A 20,978-nucleotide genomic window follows, 5' to 3' on the forward strand; every position below is an offset into this window, starting at 1 on the left:
CTCTTTAATTCTATTTGCCAAAGCTATCTCATGCCTTTGGGATATTTTGCTACATAAAAGACATTATGTATCAATGATGCGAGGTGTATAATTTATACATATTAATATCACTTATTTTAAAGATTGAAATTTGAACTAGCGGCATGTTGGCTTTGATCAAGGTGATTTAATAGTTAATTTGTCTATCTTTCTGGAACCATAATTTTAAAACAAATGTCTCAGAGCAGATAACTGAGAGCCATCCAGGGGTGATTAGGGGAATTTGTTTGTACTGAAAGAGTTTCAGGGGAAGACAGAGCAAACATTGGAAGATATACTTTTGCTCATGAAAAACCACAGATAGGAAAACATTTATGTTCAGTTTGCAGATGACCTGGTTGGGAGTCAGATGTAAGAACAGTTTATTAAACTCTCAAGAGCAGAAAGTAAAAGAAACAGTTTCACAAAGCATAGATATGATACAGAAGAGAATGCTCCCTGGTTCTGTACTGTAAAATGCTGATGTGAATATTTGGGATTGTTTTGTGTATTGAAATCTTTCAAATTACATTCTATGCAAATAGCTTGGTTTGTTCTATTTTATCTTTTTTTGTATAATAAACTTCTGTTTCAATGTTAAAATCAGATCTGTAGCATTGTGTTTCAGTGAAAGATCAGAGTGTTAACTTAAAAATACATGATCTATCAAGCCAGATTTTGGTCTGGAATCTACCTCGTCCATTAGAAACATCAGCTCGGATCATAACCATAAATACAAGTTGTTATTGTCATTGTTGTAGAAACAACTGTTGTTCCATTGAACACCAAACTTAATGTCAATGAGATGACGCACAGTGGTAAAATTTAATTACTAAATTTAAAATTGAAAAAGGTCAAGTAATGGTGACCATGGTAACTATCCCTGATTGTCATAAAAACTCATCTGGATAACTTCAGGGGAACAAAATCTTCCAAGCTTGCCTGGTATGGCCAACGTGAGATTCCAGATTTATAGCAATTTAACTGATCTCTGAAATGGGCAAAAGTGAGGACTGCAGATGCTGGAAACCAGAGTTTCGATTAGAGTGGTGCTGGAAAAGCACAGCAGGTCAGGCAGCATCCGAGGACCAGGAAAATCGACGTTTCGGGTAAAAGCCCTTCATCAGGAATAGAGGCAGGGAGCCTCCAGGGTGGAGAGATAAATGGGGGGGGTGGGGCTGGGGAGAAGGCAGCAAAGAGTGCAATAAGTGAATGGGGTGGGGACGGAGGTGATAGGTCAGAAAGGAGGGTGCCAACCTTCCCCCACCCTCCTCTCTGACCTATCTCCTCCATCCCCACCCCCATTCACCTATTGTACTCTTTGCTACCTTCTCCCCAGCCCCACCCCCCCATTTATCTCTCCACCCTGGAGGCTCCCTGCCTCTATTCCTGATGAAGGGCTTTTGCCCGAAACGTTGATTTTCCTGCTCCTCGAATGCTGCCTGACCTGCTGTGCTTTTCCAGAACGACTCTGATCTGATCTCTGAAATGGCTCAGCAAGCCATGGAGTTGAAGGACAATAAGGGATGGACAATAAATGTTGACCCAACCAATTATTCTTTCACAAGATGTGGAAATCAAGAAAAAATTCTCCAAAGATGATGTTCATTATGCATTCATACACATGCTCTGTAAAGACAATTGAATTTTCTTTCAAATATAACTAAAACAATCAAATCAATCAAAGAAGTAGGCTTTAAAATAAAGGATTTTACTTAAATTAATGTTTAATGATTGTATTCCTTTGAAAAGAAAGCATGATCTCAAAGCTTCATCTCCAATACCCAAATCACTGCTGGAAGCCATCAAAGCAGAAATCCTGGTCATAAAGACAAGAGACCTACCTACGAGCTTTAAAACTGAAGCAGCAGTTCATCCAATTGATGCGGCAGAAAATCAATACAAAAAGGAATACTGCACCAGATCTTCATTCAACAGGGTTTCAAAATAATTCCAAGTTATTAGGGCGCCTGCATACCCCCGACCCTACCTCCTCCCCCCTCCGCCCCCCATCCCCAAGTATCACATCATGACAGACAATCAATTCATAGAATGTGAGATATTTAGTTATAGTTGAACTCTACTAATGAGCTTGACACAATCATATTTGCTTCCTTGAGACCTTATGGTCAAGAAAGTTTCCCACATCAGAAAGATATCTTGGCATGATAGCTTCCAGCTGTGATTATCTGGAGCACTGCCTCATGTTAAAAGAAATAAGTGCAGTGAATTTTTTTTAACACTGTAAATAGACAGTGAAAAGCTTCAGCTGTCACCACAATTCAGCGCCATTTTGAACAGTTTAAGAATAGAAAAGGTACAACTGAAAGTCTATCTTCATTCTGCCACCTCCAGCATGAGTTAGAGTCATCATCACATGTATTATAGAGACTATGTCACAAGCAGCATGATAATGACAGAGAGCAGTCAGCAGTTTACCACTCTGCTGTGGGTATTGATGAAGGGATCACATGGTGTTTCATTTAAAATACAGAAATGATACACAAAAACAAGGCTATTCTACACTGAAATTGAACAAACGTGGATGGTAAGAGTTAAAAAAGAAAAAAATGGATTAATTTTAAAACAACAATATTGTAAAGTCATTTGATCATGTGTTCTGCATTTTATATTTTTGAACATTATCCATAACATGATTATTTGTGGGTTTGGTTGATTCCTGCTGTGCTGTAATGCTTTCACTAATGAATAATTTAACAATGGTTACATCTGAAGAAAATTAACTTAAAGCAGATTCAACTATTAAAAACTATTATTATATCAGCCTTTCATTCCAATTCAGTATCAAACATCCAGCAATAAATTTCACCCTTATTAGTCACAGAGTCATAGAGATGTACAGCATGGAAACAGACCTTTCAGTCCAACCTGTCCATGCCGACCAGATATCCCAACCCAATCCCACTGCCAGCACCCAGCCCATAGCAAACAAGAAACCCCAATAGAAGTTGTATATTGTAGTATCTGTCTCTCAAAATGTTCAATGTTTGTTTGTGATTTCAATTAAGAGAATCCAGAATAGAATATACTCTCAGATATTCTAAAATACGACTGACTTTCTTCAGCGTTCATTCCATTTTTGCCTTGGTGCCACCAACTTGAACACTGAACCTGTTTAGAATGCTATTGCATTCTGGCCCATAAGGTGAGAAGTGTCCTCTGCGTCAAATTGGAATTCTGGGTAAGGATTGAAATGGGAGGCAGGGAGAGGCGTAGTACTTATTGCTGGAGTACTGATAAATTCATACAAGAGGAAACCAAACATACTTCTACTTATATATTTATATGGTATGCATATTTACACACAGTTCACAATTCTTTTCAACCAATTATTTGCTTTTGAAGTGTCACTTGCTAGATAGGTTAGCCAGGCACCAATTTACATAATTCCTGAAGAAGGGCTTATGCCCGAAACGTCGATTCTCCTGCTCCTCGGATGATGCCTGGCCTGCTGTGTTTTTCCAACACCACATTTTTCATCTCTGGTCTCCAGCATCTGCAGTCCTCACTTTCAACCAATTTACATACATCAAGATTCCACAAAGCAGCAAAATGATGAATGACTTTTAATCTACGAGATATCAATTGAAGAATAATAGGTGACCAAGATACTAACAGAATTATTAATCAATAAAGCTTCTCGTAAGCATGATGTTGCTGTCGTTTGGCAAGCACACCTTATACCAAGCAGAGGCTGAGTGCCAACTCTAACACCTCTTCGTATCTTATATTGGATTATTACCACCACCACCATCACCGCCTCACCTCAAGCTATTGTTACCAAGAGTGTCACTCACTTTAAACGTTGTGGAGATTTTTTCCTTCACAGTCTCCAGTCTTCTCGGCACACAGCCTGGTTCCACTTCCATTGCAAGATATGCAAACAAAACTGTCCTGATAGACCAGTGTTTCAGTCTTTGTTACACTGCAGAACAGTGTTTTTTTAAAACCCAAATTCTATTAATTCTCCATCCCAACTCCCAATCTAACTTCTGTGCTCAATCTTCTGTACAGTTTCAGTGAAGAGGAACATTAGCTCAAGAAACAATAACTCAATGTGGCTCTCCAGGTCTCACCGTTAAACTTGAAAATTTCAGATCCTAACCTCTGGTCACATTTGCTTCGGCTGCCTGATACTGGCCATAATTCCCATTTACATCTTCTATCAAGCCACCTATTGTTTCTTTTCTTGTTCTGTTAGCATCTTCTTTTGTGTTGAACATCTTCCCTTTTGTAACTTAATATTTCTCTACCAAATCCCAGAACTACCTTGCTGTCTATTAGCCTACCCACTACTCTGCCCTAAACTTGCTTAAAGCCCTTTAATTCATGGGACCTGGGTGTCACTGGAAAAGCTAACATTTGTTGGCTATCCCTGACTGTCCTTGAACTGAGTGTTTGCTAGGTCATTTAGCAGGCAGTTCAGAGTCAAGCACATTGCTGTGGATCTGGAGTCACAGGTCAGCCAGACTAGATAAAGATGGCACATTTCATTCCCTGAAGAACAGTACTGAACCAGATGGGATTTTAGTCAACATTTATGATCAAAAGATAGCAGTCATGGTCAGCACAACTGAGAATAGCTTTATATTGCAGATGAACTGAAATTAAATTCCACCAGCTCCCATCGTGGGACTTTCTATGTCTGCACACCTTTAGCTTTGGCCTCTGGATTATCAGTTCATAGTGATGTTACCATCAATAACACCAGGCCCCCAGTCTAACCTAAGGCCAGCAACCGGGAATGTTAACTCTGCTTTGCAAATGCTACCTGCCATGCTGAGTTTTTATTTCAGATTTCTAGCTTACCCAGAGTGAGGAGTGCTATTAGATATGTAAACTGAAAACAGCAGAATTGGTCTGTACCCAATGAATAAATAAAATAATCTCATTTCCACCACATCCCAGACAAATCAAACTCTCCTTTCTGCCCAATCTGAACTACCATCTCTCATTCAGGATGGACACTCTCACCACAAGTGGAGCAGCTTGCAACTGTTCTGCTTAGTACTGCTAAGGCATTTGAATAATACTTGATAATATAGCTTGGTTGGGTTCCACCCATCTGTTCCCATCTACATTACTGTATAACCTAATTAAGAACCATCAACAAGCTTACATATACCACTACCCTATTCCTTCATCTCCACACAAAGAAATGTTCATTTAACCAAACATCCAAAACATCACAGTAGGGTAGAAACGTCTCTGAGTCAATCCGTGTGTAATGTGGCACTGCCCTGCAGAACGTATCTGCCTCTTGCCAGACCAGGCCCTTGAAAGCAATAGCGAGTTTTGAGAAGATTTGTCACTCAAGTTGAGGTTCTGGATGTAAGTTTGCTCGTTGAGTTGGAACGTTCATTTTCAGATGTTTCGTCATCATACTAGTAACATAATCAGTGAGCCTCCGGTGAAGCACATGTGATATGGCCCGCTTTTTATTTAGGTTTCCATGGGTTGGTGATGTCATTTCCTGTTCTTTTTGTCAGAGGGTGGTAAATGGGATCCAAGTCTATGTGTTTGTTGATAGAGTTCTGGTTGGAATGCCATGCTTCTAATAATTCTCGTGTGTGTCTCTGTTTGGCTTGTTAGGATGGATGTGTTGTCCCAGTCAAAGTGGTGTCCTTCCTCATCTGTATATAAGGATACTAGTGAGAGAGGGTCATGTCATTTTGTGACTACTTGATGTTCACGTATCCTGGTGGCTAGTTATCTGCCCGTTTGTCCAATGTAGTGTTTGTTACAGTTCTTGCAAGGTATTTTGTAAATGACATTAATTTTGCTTGTTGTCTGTATGGGGTTTTTCCAGTTCATGAGCTGGAGTTTTAGCATGTTGATGGGTTTGTGGGCCACCATGATACTAAGAGGTCTGAGTAGTCTGGCAGTCATTTCCGAGATGTCTTTGATGTAGGGGAGAGCGGCTAGGGTTTCTGGACACGTTTTGTCTGCTTGTTTGGGTTTGTTGCTAAGAAATCTGCAGACTGTGTTCATTGGGTACCCGTTCTTTTTGAATACGCTGTATAGATGATTTTACCCTGCTCTTTGTAGTTCCTCTGTGCTGCAGTGTGTGGCAGCTCGTTGAAATAATGTTCTAATGCAGCTTTATTTGTGGGTGTTGGGATGATTGCTCCTGTAGTTCAGTATTTGGTCCGCATGTGGTGTCTTCCTGTAGACTCTGGTTTGAAGCTCCCTATTGGCTGTTTGCTCTACTATGACACCAAGGAATGGCAATTTGTTGTTGTTTTCCTCCTCTTTAGTGAATTTTATGCCAGTAAGGGTATTATTGACAGTCTTGAAAGTTTCCTCTAATTTGTTTTGTTTAGTGACGACAAAAGTGTCATCCACATAGCGGACCCAAAGTTTGGGTTGGATGGTTGGCAGAGCTGTTTGTTCGAGTCTCTCCATTACTGCCTCTGCTAAGAACCCTGATATTGGAGACCCCATGGGCGTAGCGTTGGTTTGTCTGTTTTGTAAAGTGAAGTGGTGGTAAGACATAGGTCCACTAGCTCGATGATATTGTCCTTGCTGATGAGGTTGATGGTGTTTGATGTATGCATCTGTGGTTCTTCTAATAGTGTAGTCAGTGTTTCCTTGGCCAGGTTGGTGTTGATGAATGTGAATCCTCTTCTGTCTTGGTGTATTTGATGGTCTTCAGGAACTCTCCAGAAACCCTAGCCACTCTCCCCGACATCAAAGACATCTCAGAAATGACTGCCAGACTACTCAGACCTCTTGGCATCATAGTAGCCCACAAACCCACCAACACACTAAACAGCAGTTAATTAATTTGACAGACCCCACACAGACAACAAGCAAAACTAATGTCATCTACAAAATAACTTGCAAGAACTGTAACAAACACTACATTGGACAAACAGGCAGAAAACTAGCTACCAGGATACATGAACATCAAGTAGCCACAAAAAGACATGACTCACTCTCACTAGTAACCTCACATACAGTGAGGAAGGACACCACTTCGTCTGGGACAACACATCTATCCTAGGACAAGCCAAACAGAGACACACACGAAAATTCCAAGAAGCATGGCAATCCATCCATTGTTGACATTCTATCAACAAGCACATAGACTTGGATCCCATTTGCCACGCCCTGAAAAAAAGAACAGAAAGCGATATGCCACAGGAAATGACATCACCACAAAAATGGCATCACCAACCCAAGGAAACTTAAACACATCAACATGGGCTATACCACCAGTGCTTCATCCGGAGGATCACTGATGATGTTACTAGTATGGTGACAAAACATCTGAAAATGAACCTTCCAGCTCAGCGAGCAAACTTACATCCAGAACCTTGAAGGAGATTTCAGTTTTCTGCTGGGAATTAAGAGAAATAATGTGTAATAAATGCATCAAATGGAATAATCTTTCACAATCACAGCACACTAAATAGTTCTCCAAACATATTGATCCAACTTTAGGGGGTCAACAAAGTAGTCCTTTTCTATTCACACTGAAGTAAAATTAGTAAAGCAAAGTCTAATACCTCAAAATAAGGCCTCAAATTCTTGTGGAACATGAAAATGCCCTGACTTATAGTATTGAGAATCCATGACGATTTGTTACAGGTCCAATGATTATGTGGTATTGACCGCCACCTTCCAACTCAGGAAGATTCAACTGCTCAGGAACCCCAGAACAAGCCGTTTACATTATGATGCCTGGAATTAAATGAAGATTCAAGAATACTGACCTGTCTGAGCCATTCCATGCACATTCAAATTTGTCAAAGATGCAGTCATTCTCGTAAAGAGAGCATAGCTTACTCCGGAGGTAATCGTGAATCTGTTATCAAGATAACATTAGATAATGAGAAGAATTCTATGGCAACAGTAAATTATTACCAATTGACAACATCACAGAATCACGAGTTTTTAAATCAATTTCAATTGAAAAGTGAAAGTATAATCAATGCAATTCTTCTCACGTGCCAGAATCAGTGATCAACTATGTGTACGCTTCAAATGACTATCATAGCAATGCTAGACAACCCTTTCCTAGCTAATGAACTCAATTACCATCAATTATTCTGCTCGTGAAACTTTCTCTCAGGGTATTTATAAATGCCTTTGTGACTGCAAATGTACACCCGATGTATACCACTCTCTTATCATGAACTGCTGTTAAATACAAAGTAATCTGACAATGAATTAATAGCACTAGATCAGTCAGGCTGACTATTACAGTCAATAGAAACTGGAATATGTTTCAGATGTAAGCCATTCCGTGGCAGTGAATACACACTTGATTGAATGTAATAGATATGGATTTATGTTTTATATATATATATATTGCCCTGGAGTATTAGGTAGAAAATTAGTTTTAAAATTGTATGCCTGCAATAAGTGTTTTCCATGATTCACCTACATTTCATATCACAGACACCAAATAGAATACTGCATACCACCTGATGCAGGAGCAACACTCTGAAAGCTAGTGCTTCCAAATAAACATGTTGGACTATAACCTGGTGTGGTGTGATTTTTAACTTGGCATACCTTAAAATAAGAGTTCCAAATGTCATTTAAGGGATTTTGGCATACTCTTTTACACCCAAAAATCATCACTTGCCACAGACTGGTGAGGAGAGAGTTAATGCATTTCTGTTTTATAATCATAAAATAGGAATTTTTAACCATGTAGGTACTACCCTTTTTACTGCACCTCAGATCTCAATCTCAGGTATCAATTTAAATGTTGATAACAGACAGTGCTGATTACCACAGCATTCACTGTATTAGCCCCCATCTGGTTGCTCCTGATTCTATACAAGTTTAAGCCAGGAATTCCACATTCATTTGCGTGGAATTCATTATATCAATGATTTCAAATTTCTCATAGCTCTTAGTTGGTTGAGCTTTCCTTTAGTCACATGTTTAAAATTACTTTCTCTCTTTAGCAGTCTCCTGCTCCTCCCTTCCATCCTCCTCCTTCTTTAAGGCAAATGTAATTATTAACATTCCTTGTTAATTAATCTTGAAGGACATAAAAATAACTGGAATAAGGCCTCTCAAGTTTTTAACTGATTAAGTCTGGGGGAACGATTGCTCAGAAAATACCTCATTTAAAAAAACTGGCTTTTTTATTTTCTGTTAAGTGATTTATTTATTAAGAGAATTTGATAAAAGCATAACAAGATGCAAGAGATGGTTTTGGTGAGGCATTTCTGGGCTCACATTTGAGAGAATAGAAAGCAACTTCAGGACCAAACTGAAGGCAGATAACCGGGTTTAGTAAAACAATCCATTCCAACTCCTTGCCATTATAGCAAAAAAAAGAGTATCTGCCTTCCAACTCTTACTGACTTTGAAGCACTATTTGTTGAGCTATTTGTCCCAATGTCAAGTAAAGATATCACAGAGGAAGTAAGCAAAGCCCTTAAAGAATCAATAAGTTACTGGTTTTGGAGAAAAAAATGAAAATAAAGTTCAAACATGCCCTATGGGGCATGTAAGCTTTGAGAGTGGCTTGGCCAGCTCGGGTAGATGTAAGGAAGGTAAGGGAGCAGAAGCAAATGAAGAAAAGGTGCAATGGCAGACTTGAATTCAAGGAGGAAAATGTGACATTCTTTGTCCCAGTCAAGTCTGGGCCTCAAAGGTGTTTTTGCCAATCAATAAATACATTTCATTTCTAATTTGAAAATTATGATGGCTAGTGTGACTTTACAAATTGACTCATGCTTTGATACAAGAAACCTTCGTGTCCCATAAGTTCTTCCAGAATTTCCTATTGTTTGGTTTCAAACAAAATCTCCTGGTTTACCTCCATAGGGAGGATCATTCTTTTTTCCTGTCTTTCAAGGTTTTTGACTGTGCAAGGCCCTATTGAGTGACTGGCAGGAACTTTGAGGGCTGCTGAGTATTGCAAGGTGAACATGGTTTAATTGATTTTGTCTTAACAGTGATGAAGATCAGATGACTGGAGTGGCCTTGTGGCAAAGATCATGATTTTTGTACAAGATAGAATCCTGGCTGTTGTCTGTCTCACTCACTCACTGGACGGAACACCCTGGGGACACTAGACAGTTATCCAGGGCATGCTTAATGGAAGTAAGTGTCTTTTAGGCACTTAGATGGCCACCCTCAGGCCTCCCTTGATCTAGACAAATGTGAGGTGACGTATTTTGGAAGATTTAATGTAGGAGGGAAGTAAACGGTGGAACCCTTAGAAATATTAACATACCAAGGTCCACGGTTCTCTATAAGTGTTAGCATTAGTCGATAAAGTGGTCAAAATGGCATGCTTATCTTCATTGGTTGGGCCATATGGCAAGCCATGTTGCAGTTGTATAGCTGTTATTTAGGCCACATTTGGATTATTGCATATTGGTCACCACTCTGTCAGAAGGATCTGGAGGCTTTGCGGAGGGTGCAGAGAAGGTTTACCAAGATGTTGCCCAGTTTGGAGGGTATTAGCCATAGGAGAGATTGGACAAACCAGGTTTCTTTTCATGTGAACATCAGAGGATCTGAGGGTGGCCTGACAGAGGTTTACAAGAAGCATGACAAGAATGGGTAGTCAGAGTCTTTTTCTCAGGATAGAAAGGTCAATTACTAGCAGGAAAGTTTAAAGACATATGAGAGGCAAATAATTTTACACAATGAATGGTAAGTGCATGAAACGTGCTGGCAGAGGAGGTGTTTATGAGATATCTTAACAGATATGAATAGACAGGGAATAGAAGCATACAGACTGTGTAGATGAAAAATGTTTTTAAGTTGAGAAAGGTGTCAGGTGTCAGCACAGGCTTGTAGGCTGAAGGGCCTGTCTCTGTGCTGCACTGTTCTTTGGTCCCCATGATCGAAGTCCCCAGTGGCAGAAGTTCCATCCACAAGAGCTGTTAACCAATGCAAAGCCAGGAGCTCCTCATTGCTGCCTGAGACCCAGGTTCGAATCCCGCCACGGCAAATTGAATTCAATAAAAATCTGGAATTAGGAGTCTAATGATGACCATGAATCCACAGTCGATTGCCGTGAATTGCCATTTTAGTTTTGGAAACTATCATCCTTACCTGGTATGGCCTACATGTGACTCCAGACCCACAGCAACGTTGTTGACTCTTAACTGCCCTCTGGGCAATTAGGGATGGGCAATAAATGCTGGTCTTACCAGTGATGCGCCCATCCCATGAATGAAGCAAACAAGAACAACAGTAGGCCACCTCTGCCATTTTGGGCCTGGCTTATGGTTCGTGCTGTGAACGGTGCACTGAATCCTGACCAATGCAACTTTCTCGCACAGTTCTCTGCCCCTACTAAAAAGCTTTAGCAGGCAACAGATCATTTTCTATTCGATTCTGTTGCTCATGGCATCCCAGAAAGAGCGAGGAATCCCAGAAAGAAGCTGCAAAATGCATCTAAGTAATTCTACTTCTGGCCAATTTTGGTCCATTGTTGCATGCAGAGAACTAAACCAAAGAAGGCTGAAAGAAATTCATTGTCTGTAATAGAGACCAAAGTAAAATCCTGTCAGACTTCATCCTTTGAAAAGTACCTTGAAAGCTTTTGAACTTTATTCAAACTATAAGGTTCTCCTGTATGTACAACTGAAATCAGGAATTTGTGAAGAAAAAGGATTTTTCTTTATCAGTTTGTCAGACATCTCCATCTTAGAAACATGTTACAATGTCGACATTTCACAATTTTCCCCATTAAATAAGTGCTAATTAGGGCACAAATGGCCCCTACACACTCCCCCATCGCAGATTTTCAGGAGTTCCATTTTCAAAAGCAGCAAATAGGTAGGAATAGCTCCACCTCCAAGTTCCTCTCCAGGATTCTCATCATCCAGGACACCATCCAGTGGACACTGTGACATAAAGATTACAACTACATTGAACTTCCTAATTTTCAATATGGAATACCTGATAGGTTTCTATAGGCTTGGTTTCCATGTTCAGATCCCAGACTTTGACAGTGAGGTAATCTCGTGTCATCATGTACCGGCCACTGTGACTGAACTTCACATCAGACACTGAAGAGGTTATCTCTGAGAAGAAGAATCTGTTACTGGGATCCTCTGGCTCCTCAAACACTGCAGGGGAAAAGAACATCAGTAAGTGCTCCCCCTATGTTCCACAAAATCATCACCAATCCATACAAGAGATATTAAAAAAACATACAGTCACTGTTAATCTATTGGAACATGACTCACCACCTTGATGCATACAATTTCTTCTGGAGCACTGTGGAATTGATAGGTGGTAAACTGTTTGAAAGGCCAGTTTCTATGGCAACAGAAGCCATGATTGTACAACCAGTCCTTTGGCAATTTGAACTGAGCTTAGAATTTTCAGTTAAGTCTTGTATAGAAGATGAATTTAACAAATGTACGCAGCCATGAGATGAGCTAAACAATTGGATGGATGCATTTTATTGAAAAGGCTTCCTAAGCTCATCATACACCTCGTTCTAGCCTCCATTTTAAGAGGCTTTAAAAGCAACAGAAAATGTAAGTTAATGACTTTATTGATATAATTATACAACAGATCCACCCTGAGTGCTTGACAAAACTATTTCATATAGGTCACTATGCGCAGCAAGCAATCATGTTTAATTGCAATATTACCCTCAGGCTATTTATTAGCATAGATTCTTTCTGGACTGTTTCACCCAGCATGGTGCCAATCCAATAAAGTGAGAAAAACAACATCCTGAGCACTGAAGTTATTATCTCGGTCTCAGGTTCTACATTGCTGGTAAATGCAAAAACAGACAAAGCATTCAACACATCTGTTCTGAAACACAAGGAGAATATGGCGACACCTTTTCAGAAGTAAAATTCAACCTGGAGCCAAGGCTAATCTCTGAACTGATTCATGCACAGATAATCAAAAGAATTAGGAGCAGAAATAGGATTTCCAGCCATTCAATCCTGCTCCACTTGATAACCTTAGACTATTTGCTAGTCAAAAGTCTATCTCTGCCACAAAAGATATTCAAAGACCCTGCCTCCACCAACTCTCTGGAGTTCCAAAAGACTCTGAACCCTCAAAATATTTCTCATCTCCATCTTAAGTTTTTAAACTAATATTATGGACTAGGCCAGACCACTTAAAACATTCTTAAGCAGGCAGCCCAGACCATTACTGCAACGTTGAGAATTATCTGAAGTTAGCCAGGTTGACTACTAGGTTTTAAAACAGACAAAATTTATTCACAAAATTACACAATGAAACATAAAGAACAGAATAAAGAACCCCTACAGAACTCAGTCTATCCAAACTGGCCTTAATTATGCTCTTCGCAACATACACAAGAGTCCCAATAAGCAAACTCCTTTAAAAAACAGTAAAAATGGAATAAATGCTTACAGGTTGAAGTTAGAAGGACAGAAGGAGAGAGAGAGCCTGTTTGTACACAGCTAATGTTGAACTCCTAACTATTTCTGGACTGAACTGCTCAGCTAGAGAGCTGACCACTCCCCTTTCATTATGCATGTCATTTCTAAAACATGTAGGAGAAAGTGAGGACTGCAGATGCTGGAGATAAGAGCTGAAAATGTGTTGCTGGAAAAGCGCAGCAGGTCAGGCAGCATCCAAGAAGCAGGAGAATTGATGTTTCGGGCATGAGCCTGAAGAAGGGCTCATGCCCGAAACGTCGATTCTCCTGCTCCTTGGATGCTGCCTGACCTGCTGCGCTTTTCCAGCAACACATTTTCATTTCTAAAACATGACCACTTTGGCCTGAAGTCTCATCTGTTTACATGAAAACAAAAGGCCTCAAAACCTTTTTCATCTCTGTATCAAACTAGTCACCTCAGAGCCAGGAGCTGTTTAGGACTTGTCTGAAAAGAAATCAAGGACACAGTATCCTTGAGAAAAGGAACAGCTTTTTTAAAAAGGGACCATCTTTGTGACACTAAGTCTCCTAGTTCCAGGGGGAACAACGAATAAGAACAAAGTTAAACTGTACCATCTCAACTTAATTTGGACAAATTTAAATTCAAATTAATGTGGACTCATCATTACTTGCTGCAATGGGAGGATTCAAAAATTAAAAATACTGTGACAGGAATCCATCAGTCCCTTCAAAATGTCTTCCAATCAACATTCCAAATTTGCATTTACACAAATTCATTTATGTCCCTGCGCTCATTACTTTAAGAGATCACCTTTCAAGCCAGGTGAAAGACATCTAGTTGGAACACTTTGAAAACCATTGCCCCCCTTGGGGAGGGAGGACATTTGAATATAGATTCAGTTATGCCTAAAAATGATTTGACTCTTATTGCAGATGTTTAATCTTTCATTTAAACAGAATTACCATATATACTCGAGCAACAGTCAAATTTTTTTGACTGCTTTTTAAGGCTAAATTTATTGGGTTGACTATTCCATGGATATTACTTCTGAGTGGCTGAAATTCATGCCTGTCAAAATTCATATCTTATCATTAGCAGAAGCCCAACTGATCTGTAAACAAATTAAGAAAAAAGAAGGAATTATGGTAATTCTGAAAACCCCGGAGCAGAAGCAGAGCCGGGGAACCGGCAGACTGGAAAGTTGGAGCGGGACCTGATGGCCAACACACTGACTCATAAACGTTGATCTGTTATCTAACAACAACTAGGGTTGATGTTTATACAAGATGCATGGAATTTTCCAGATTATTTGGCCAAAAAAAAAAGGGACCAACCTTTACATGAGATCGACAATTATTTGAGTAAGTACAGTACTTTTTTTCCTGCAGTAACAAGCGTAGTCCCAAATCATACAATTCACTTTCGATCCTTTGAAAATGAAAGAAAGTAATCGGCTGCATTTTTCACAAAGGAACTGCTGCCCCTTTCCAATTATGAACACATGTTAGTGTGCTACATGCTTGGAAAGCCTTAATGAATATGTCAGAATGCCTCTGAGGTAGACTGTGATATAACTGTGACCGCAGTAACGACAGGGTAGGACTGTTAATAATAATAACAGCTCAGAGCTGTTAATAATTTTGCAAAAAATATTGTTTAAAAGAAACGTAGAAATCTAGCTTTCTTCAAGCTAAAACAAGAACCATGAGAAACACATTATCTTTACAATTACTTTGTGCAAATGCAATTGTGCCAGCCTCCACTACTTCCTCCCATACACCCTCTGTATGAAAAGGGTGCCCCTTAGGTCCCTCTTAAATCTTTCCACTCTCACCTTAAACCTTTGCCCTCTAGTTTTTGACTCTCCCACTCCAGAGAAAAGACCTCATCTACTCACCCTTTTCATGCCCCTCATGATTTTACAAACCTGGATAAAGTCACCCCTCAGCCTCCAATGCTCCAGGAAAAATAGCCCCAGCCTATTCAGCCTCTCCCTATAGCACAAACCCTCCAACCCTGGCAATATCCTTGTAACTCTTTTCTGAATCCTTTCAAGTTTCACAACATCTTTCTTATAGTGAGGAGATGAGAACCGAATGCAGTATCCCAAAAGTTGCCCAACCAATGTCCTGTACAGTCGCAACATGACATCCCAATTCCTATATTCAATGCACTGACCAATAAAGGCAAGCGTACATACTGCCAGATATTGACAATACTCCAAAGAATCTACAGTCTAGTGCAGAAGCAATCAGCATTGGTAAAACATTCATGAAAATGAGCAACGTGCCTTATTCCCTAAGCCCCAGGAATGAGCCTTACATTTTGTGATCACATGACTCACCCTCTTCGATGCAGGAAAAGTGATGCAATCAATATTATAGTTACTCTAAAATCAACCTGAAAAGGTGAAACTTGAACCTAGACCTTCTAGCTAAGGGGTATGGACACTACCACTACACCCCAAGACCTCCCTGAAATAATTTTGACCAGTCTGTTTAGACGTGTTGTGACACATCTCTGGAGCAGGTGGAACTTGAACCCAGGCTTTTTGAGTCAAAGACAAGGACACCACCACTCGACCACTCCAACAGCAGCCCACCACAGATTATATCCTCTAATAATGCCAACTATCATAAAAGCATTATCCTCACATTTCCAAGACCTCTAAACAACCAAGAACAAATATTTCTTATAACATGATGTCCTGCACTCTAAAGATTCAGTGGAGTGACCAAGTCAGTTAGCAAATGTAAACATGATTCTCGTTTAAAACTTTGGTAACATACTCAGTTTAAGTTGATGAATTCAAATTCTTGGTACTTCTTTGAAGCTGACAAACCGAGTCGAAATTGCTCCCAAAATTAAACAGTCACAATTGCTTTACACACATCATTCAGCACCTTTAGAGTCATTAAGCTAGCAAATCCAACTCTTCCTAAGAAGCTGTTCTACTAATTGCCTCATTAGCAAATAATCAAAGTTAGCTGTTTAAAAATGAAGTAAAAAGATAGCTCAAGCCAAATTCTAAAATGTTACATCAAGCCAATAGAATACACTATAAATTAGCACTAATATCAAAACTCTACAGTTTGAAACTACCCAAAAATAGAAATATTACTTCTTTGCTAAAGTTCACCAATTTTTCTTCACTAATTTGTTTGAGTTATATCTCAAAGGAGATGTATAACCTCAAATGATATGTGACCTATTGATAGGGGCCCTAACTTTCTGCGAGGTAATGGTAAAATTGCCAGAGTCTTACCAGACGACAGGCTGCTCTCCCAATTGAGACAGTCGACTTGTGGTGGTTTAAACTGAGGGTCACCACACCTCAGGTGGAGGGAAGAGGTTGAGAAAGAGAATCCTTCGTGGTAACCTCAGTTGGTGTCAAATTGAACCCATGCTGTTGGCGTCACTGTGTATCACAACACAGCCATCAACCACCTGAGCCAAACTGAACTCATCTCTGAGCCAGGAGGCCTTGGCTAAAGACCCACCTGCTCCAGAGGGGCATAACATTTCTGAAATGGCTGATTAGAAAGTATCTATAATCTCAAATGAACGGAAACTCAGTAACTCATATCTCCACATGCAGTGGATTCCGGAGCACCATGAGTGTCCCTACACCCCAAGGACAGCTGCAGTTCATGAAGGCAGCTCACTACCACCATCTCCAGGACAAATAAGGATGGAGATAGTGAGGACTGCTGATGCTGAAGAAGTCAGAGTCCGTAAAGTGTGGAGCTGGAAACAGCATAGCAGGGCCAACAGCATCAGAAGAGTAGGAGAGTCGACGTTTTGGGCAAGACCCTTTATCAGGGCTGGTCCAGTCTTGATGAAGGGTCCTACTCGAAACACTGACTCTCCTGCTCCTCTAATGCTGCTTGATGTGCTGTGCTTTTTCCTAATTAAGGATGGACAATAATTCATGCATCCTACGATGGAATTTAAAAAATTTCATTTGGTTACTGCTGTAGCTTCTTTGGTATTTGCTCATGCGGTGTCAGCACGATTGCTGATCTTCAGCTGCCCTTGAGAAGATGGTGGTGAGCCACCCTTGTTCTGAAGACTGTGTAATGTGGGTACACACAGGGTACTGTTCAGCAGAGAATCCAGGACTTTGACCCGATAACCATAAAAGAATTAATCTGGAAAAAGAGCAATCTGAGAGTACAGAAATTCTCTGGCGGAGGCGAACAGCTCCTCTTAAAAGAAATCCAGTTCCTTCCACATAAAAGTTGAATTTCTGATAACAATGTGAAAAAAATCCAGAAAAAAGTGAAACCTGCAAAGTATTAATTAATGTAATTTCCAATGATGGCCTGAGGTGGTTTCACCCTTTGACCTGGGCAGTGTGCATTTTGTCTGTTTACATCCCCTTATCTGGAGTGAATTCTATGACAAATGTGGCATGGACAGTCTTGCTCCTCACTATATTGTGGGGAAAATTCTCATCCAGTTCAGGAACCTTACAGCCTCCGACTCCAGTCGCCCTTTCTCAGCAACAAAGGGAGGCGAGAGCATTGTCTGCTTGGGACTTGGCTCTGAGGTGGGGGAGGTCGCCCAATGTTGAGGATGGCACTACCTATAGACCCCTGAAACGTCCGAACCCCTTTCTCCACGTTCTTGAAGGAAAGAATCAGTTCTATGGCTTTCTCATGGGACATATCTGGTTTAGTCAGTAGCTTCCTTCCAGCAGTCAGTGTCAATTATAACTTATAAAAGGCTGCATTTATGGACAATGTCCATACTGTTTGGAAAAAACATGTGATATTACTCCTGTTATTGTTACAGCTAATGAGGCACAGAGGTCAGACTCTCAAACACCCATGCAATACTCTGACACATTATTCCTCCCTCTTTCAAAAAGGTACACATACACACAGAAACAGAGACATTCCCACACACCGTGTTTTGCTCACACACACACGCCATTGGGTTGCCAATACCAGCCAATTTGATTGATACAGGGAATAACATATTGGATTCTATGAGTGTCACAATATTGGATAAATTAAGCAAGCATTGCCCTATGGGGAGTGCAAGCAGTTTTGACCAACCAATTCCACTCTATCAGAATCTTAAATCTGGGTCACAGTGATGAGTCATTGATGCCACCTGCACAGGTAGCAGTGGCCATCTTTACCAACCATTTTGGCCATGTAATCACACCTTGTGTACATAACGACTGATTTCACAAATGGCTGCCATTGAAATAACAGATAGGAAGTTATCCATAATTTCTCCAACTGTGCTCCCCATGGGCTCCAGCCCCAAAGCTGTCAGATATTATTTCTTATAAAGTTTTCTCTCATTTGACCTTACCTTGAGGATGGTCTTAATTGCAAATGGTCGAGCCATCGTCATAACATAACTGGGTTTACTTAAAACAGGTAAAATATTTTTAAAAATAGAATATATCAGACTGGATTTTCTGAGGAATGACAATCTTATACAAATTGCCATTCAGTTCCTTTTGTTAAGCAACAAAAGAGCTCTGCACCAGGAGAGTCTGATAAAGGCAAATTGAGAAATGCCAAGTCATACTTCCACTCAGAGGTCACATATAGAGCAGAACAAATCAGAAGTAAGCACCCCCTTTCACAGCAGTCAGCTGTCGTATTCTGAAACAGAGTCATACAGTCATATAGCGGGGAAATAAACCCTTCGGCCCAACTCACCTATGTTGACCCAGTTTTCTAAACTGAACTGGTCTCACTTGAGCTAGTAACTCATCACTTAATCGCAATTGTCCAAAATCTCTCATTCAAATGAATACTTTTGGAAAGTTACAGGTGTCGGGGATTTGCATAGTGGAATCTTCAATTTTTCAGGCAATTCTTTTGGAATCTGCTAAGCTGGGAATTCCGCAGAGGCCCATGCACAACTCCTATCGATGCTTCAGAAATGGTTATCCAACAAACAGAAAATCAGGGGCATCAAAGTTCAACATGAAATTATTGTCAGAGTTTAAACTAAACTGATGTTTCTTTGTCCTCATCATCACAGAATCCCGACAGTGTGGAAACAGGACGCTCAGCCCAGCAAGTCCCTCCAAAGAGTATCCCATCCACACCTGCTCCCTTATTGTTCTACATTTACCCCTGACTAATGCAGCTAACCTACACATCCCTGAACACTACGGGCAATTTAACATGGCCAATTCACCTAACCTGCACATCTTTGGATTGTGGGAGGAAACCCACGCAGACACAGGGAGAATGTGCAAACTCCACACAGACAGACAGTCACCAGATGCTGGAATCGAGTCCCTGGTGCCATGAGGCAGCAGTGCAACCACTGAGCTACCGTGACATGAAGACCACTGACATCAGTCAAGTATAAATAGTTTATGGGGCTGGCTACATTTTGCCACAGCCCAGGGCAAAAAAATCCTGGCAGCTAGTAGTTTATTTTGGGGAGGAAGTGGATGAGGATGGTGATCTAATGAGAATACCATTGCATTAGATCACCAAAGATCGAATGCAGATATTCTACAAAAGGAATGCCTTTGTTCCACTCAACTCCATAGGGCTGCTTTCCAAATTAAAACTGTGGAAAATACCTTCTGAATTAGGTCATGGTCTATTTGCAATGAGTCCAAAATTATAAGGGATCTTTCCACCTCACAGAAATGAGCTTTGAAAGGAGGCCGCCGAGACCAGGTTGACTTTGTGACATCCTGCTGGGCAAAATCACTGACTTATGCTGTTTTGCCTCAGGCTCCCACTCACCACATAGCATGAACCTCTGGAAGCACTTGCTCCCATAGTATGGTATTCTATTTATAACTCAACGCTAATAAATAATCTATCACATTTCCTAACCTCAGTGGAAATCCAAGAAAGACACATTTCTATTACTGTCATTGGTAGTGCTGCAAGTCATATCTTTTATTGTCAGTAAGCCGACTGAACAAGCCAACCTTAACAGGGGATTTCAAAATATTTTTAGTTTTCCAATTCTGTCAAATGCCATCAGATTGCTGCCAGAAATGTTATATTCACTTCCCTTAGCATTTCACTAGGGATTAACTGGTGAATAGCTGAGCCACAAAGACCAATGGCTGGCTGGGGGTTATCCTCAGGGGACAGGAAATAGACCAGAACCAGTCCCAGGTGTCAAACCTGCCCCCAGGCAGAAACATTCACTCACAAGGGGGATGTACTTTTAACTGTCCTGGAGACATACTTGCCATCCAATTAAGGATTTAACAGGCTGGTTCTTAAACAGAACGGAGGACTGTGTTTTTAGAGGGGTTTGGGAGGATGGGGTTACAGAGACCAGCTAAGTACCAATGTAGTGCATGAGACAGAAATAAGCTTACGAATGACTGCACATTGAGGAGGTCCTGTGTGCACCTCCTCACTAGCTTTACTCTTCAGCGCACTGAAAATCACATTAGAACATTCCTGAGCTACTTTGAATACTTCAATAACACATTTCTATTGCCGCGTACTCATGTGGTCAGAACGTGTGGTGCTGGAAAAGCTTAGCTGGTCATGCAGTATCTGAGGAACAGGAGAGTCAACGCTTTGAGCATAAGCTCTTCATCAGGAATGAGAGTTAAAAGTCGACATTTCGAGAGTAAGCTCTTCATCATCAGGA

General features: G+C 40.5%; 1 protein-coding gene across 6 annotated transcripts in view; it reads right to left on the reverse strand.

The window, feature by feature from the left end:
• Positions 1-20,978, reverse strand: part of LOC122539411 (serine/threonine-protein phosphatase 2A 55 kDa regulatory subunit B gamma isoform) — a 370,044-nt gene that overhangs the window by 52,605 nt on the left and 296,461 nt on the right. For 5 of the 6 annotated variants that reach the window (XR_015753322.1, XM_043674219.2, XM_043674221.2 and 2 more), the window contains 2 exons: positions 11,929-12,098; positions 7,758-7,849 (listed from right to left, as the gene is read on the reverse strand). Coding sequence is in view for 5 of the 6 variants with exons in the window: in XM_043674219.2 (XP_043530154.1) it covers positions 7,758-7,849; positions 11,929-12,098 (262 nt within the window). In the remaining variant the exon portion in view is untranslated. Of the gene's footprint in view, positions 1-2,058; positions 3,611-7,757; positions 7,850-11,928; positions 12,099-20,978 lie in introns of those variants that run through there. The other variant, XM_043674223.2, reaches the window with a different exon arrangement.

This window comes from Chiloscyllium plagiosum, unplaced genomic scaffold, assembly GCF_037043375.1.
Source record: "Chiloscyllium plagiosum isolate Xiang-an unplaced genomic scaffold, Cpla_swu_hap1 HiC_scaffold_36, whole genome shotgun sequence".
NCBI classification, from domain to species: Eukaryota; Metazoa; Chordata; class Chondrichthyes; order Orectolobiformes; family Hemiscylliidae; genus Chiloscyllium; species Chiloscyllium plagiosum.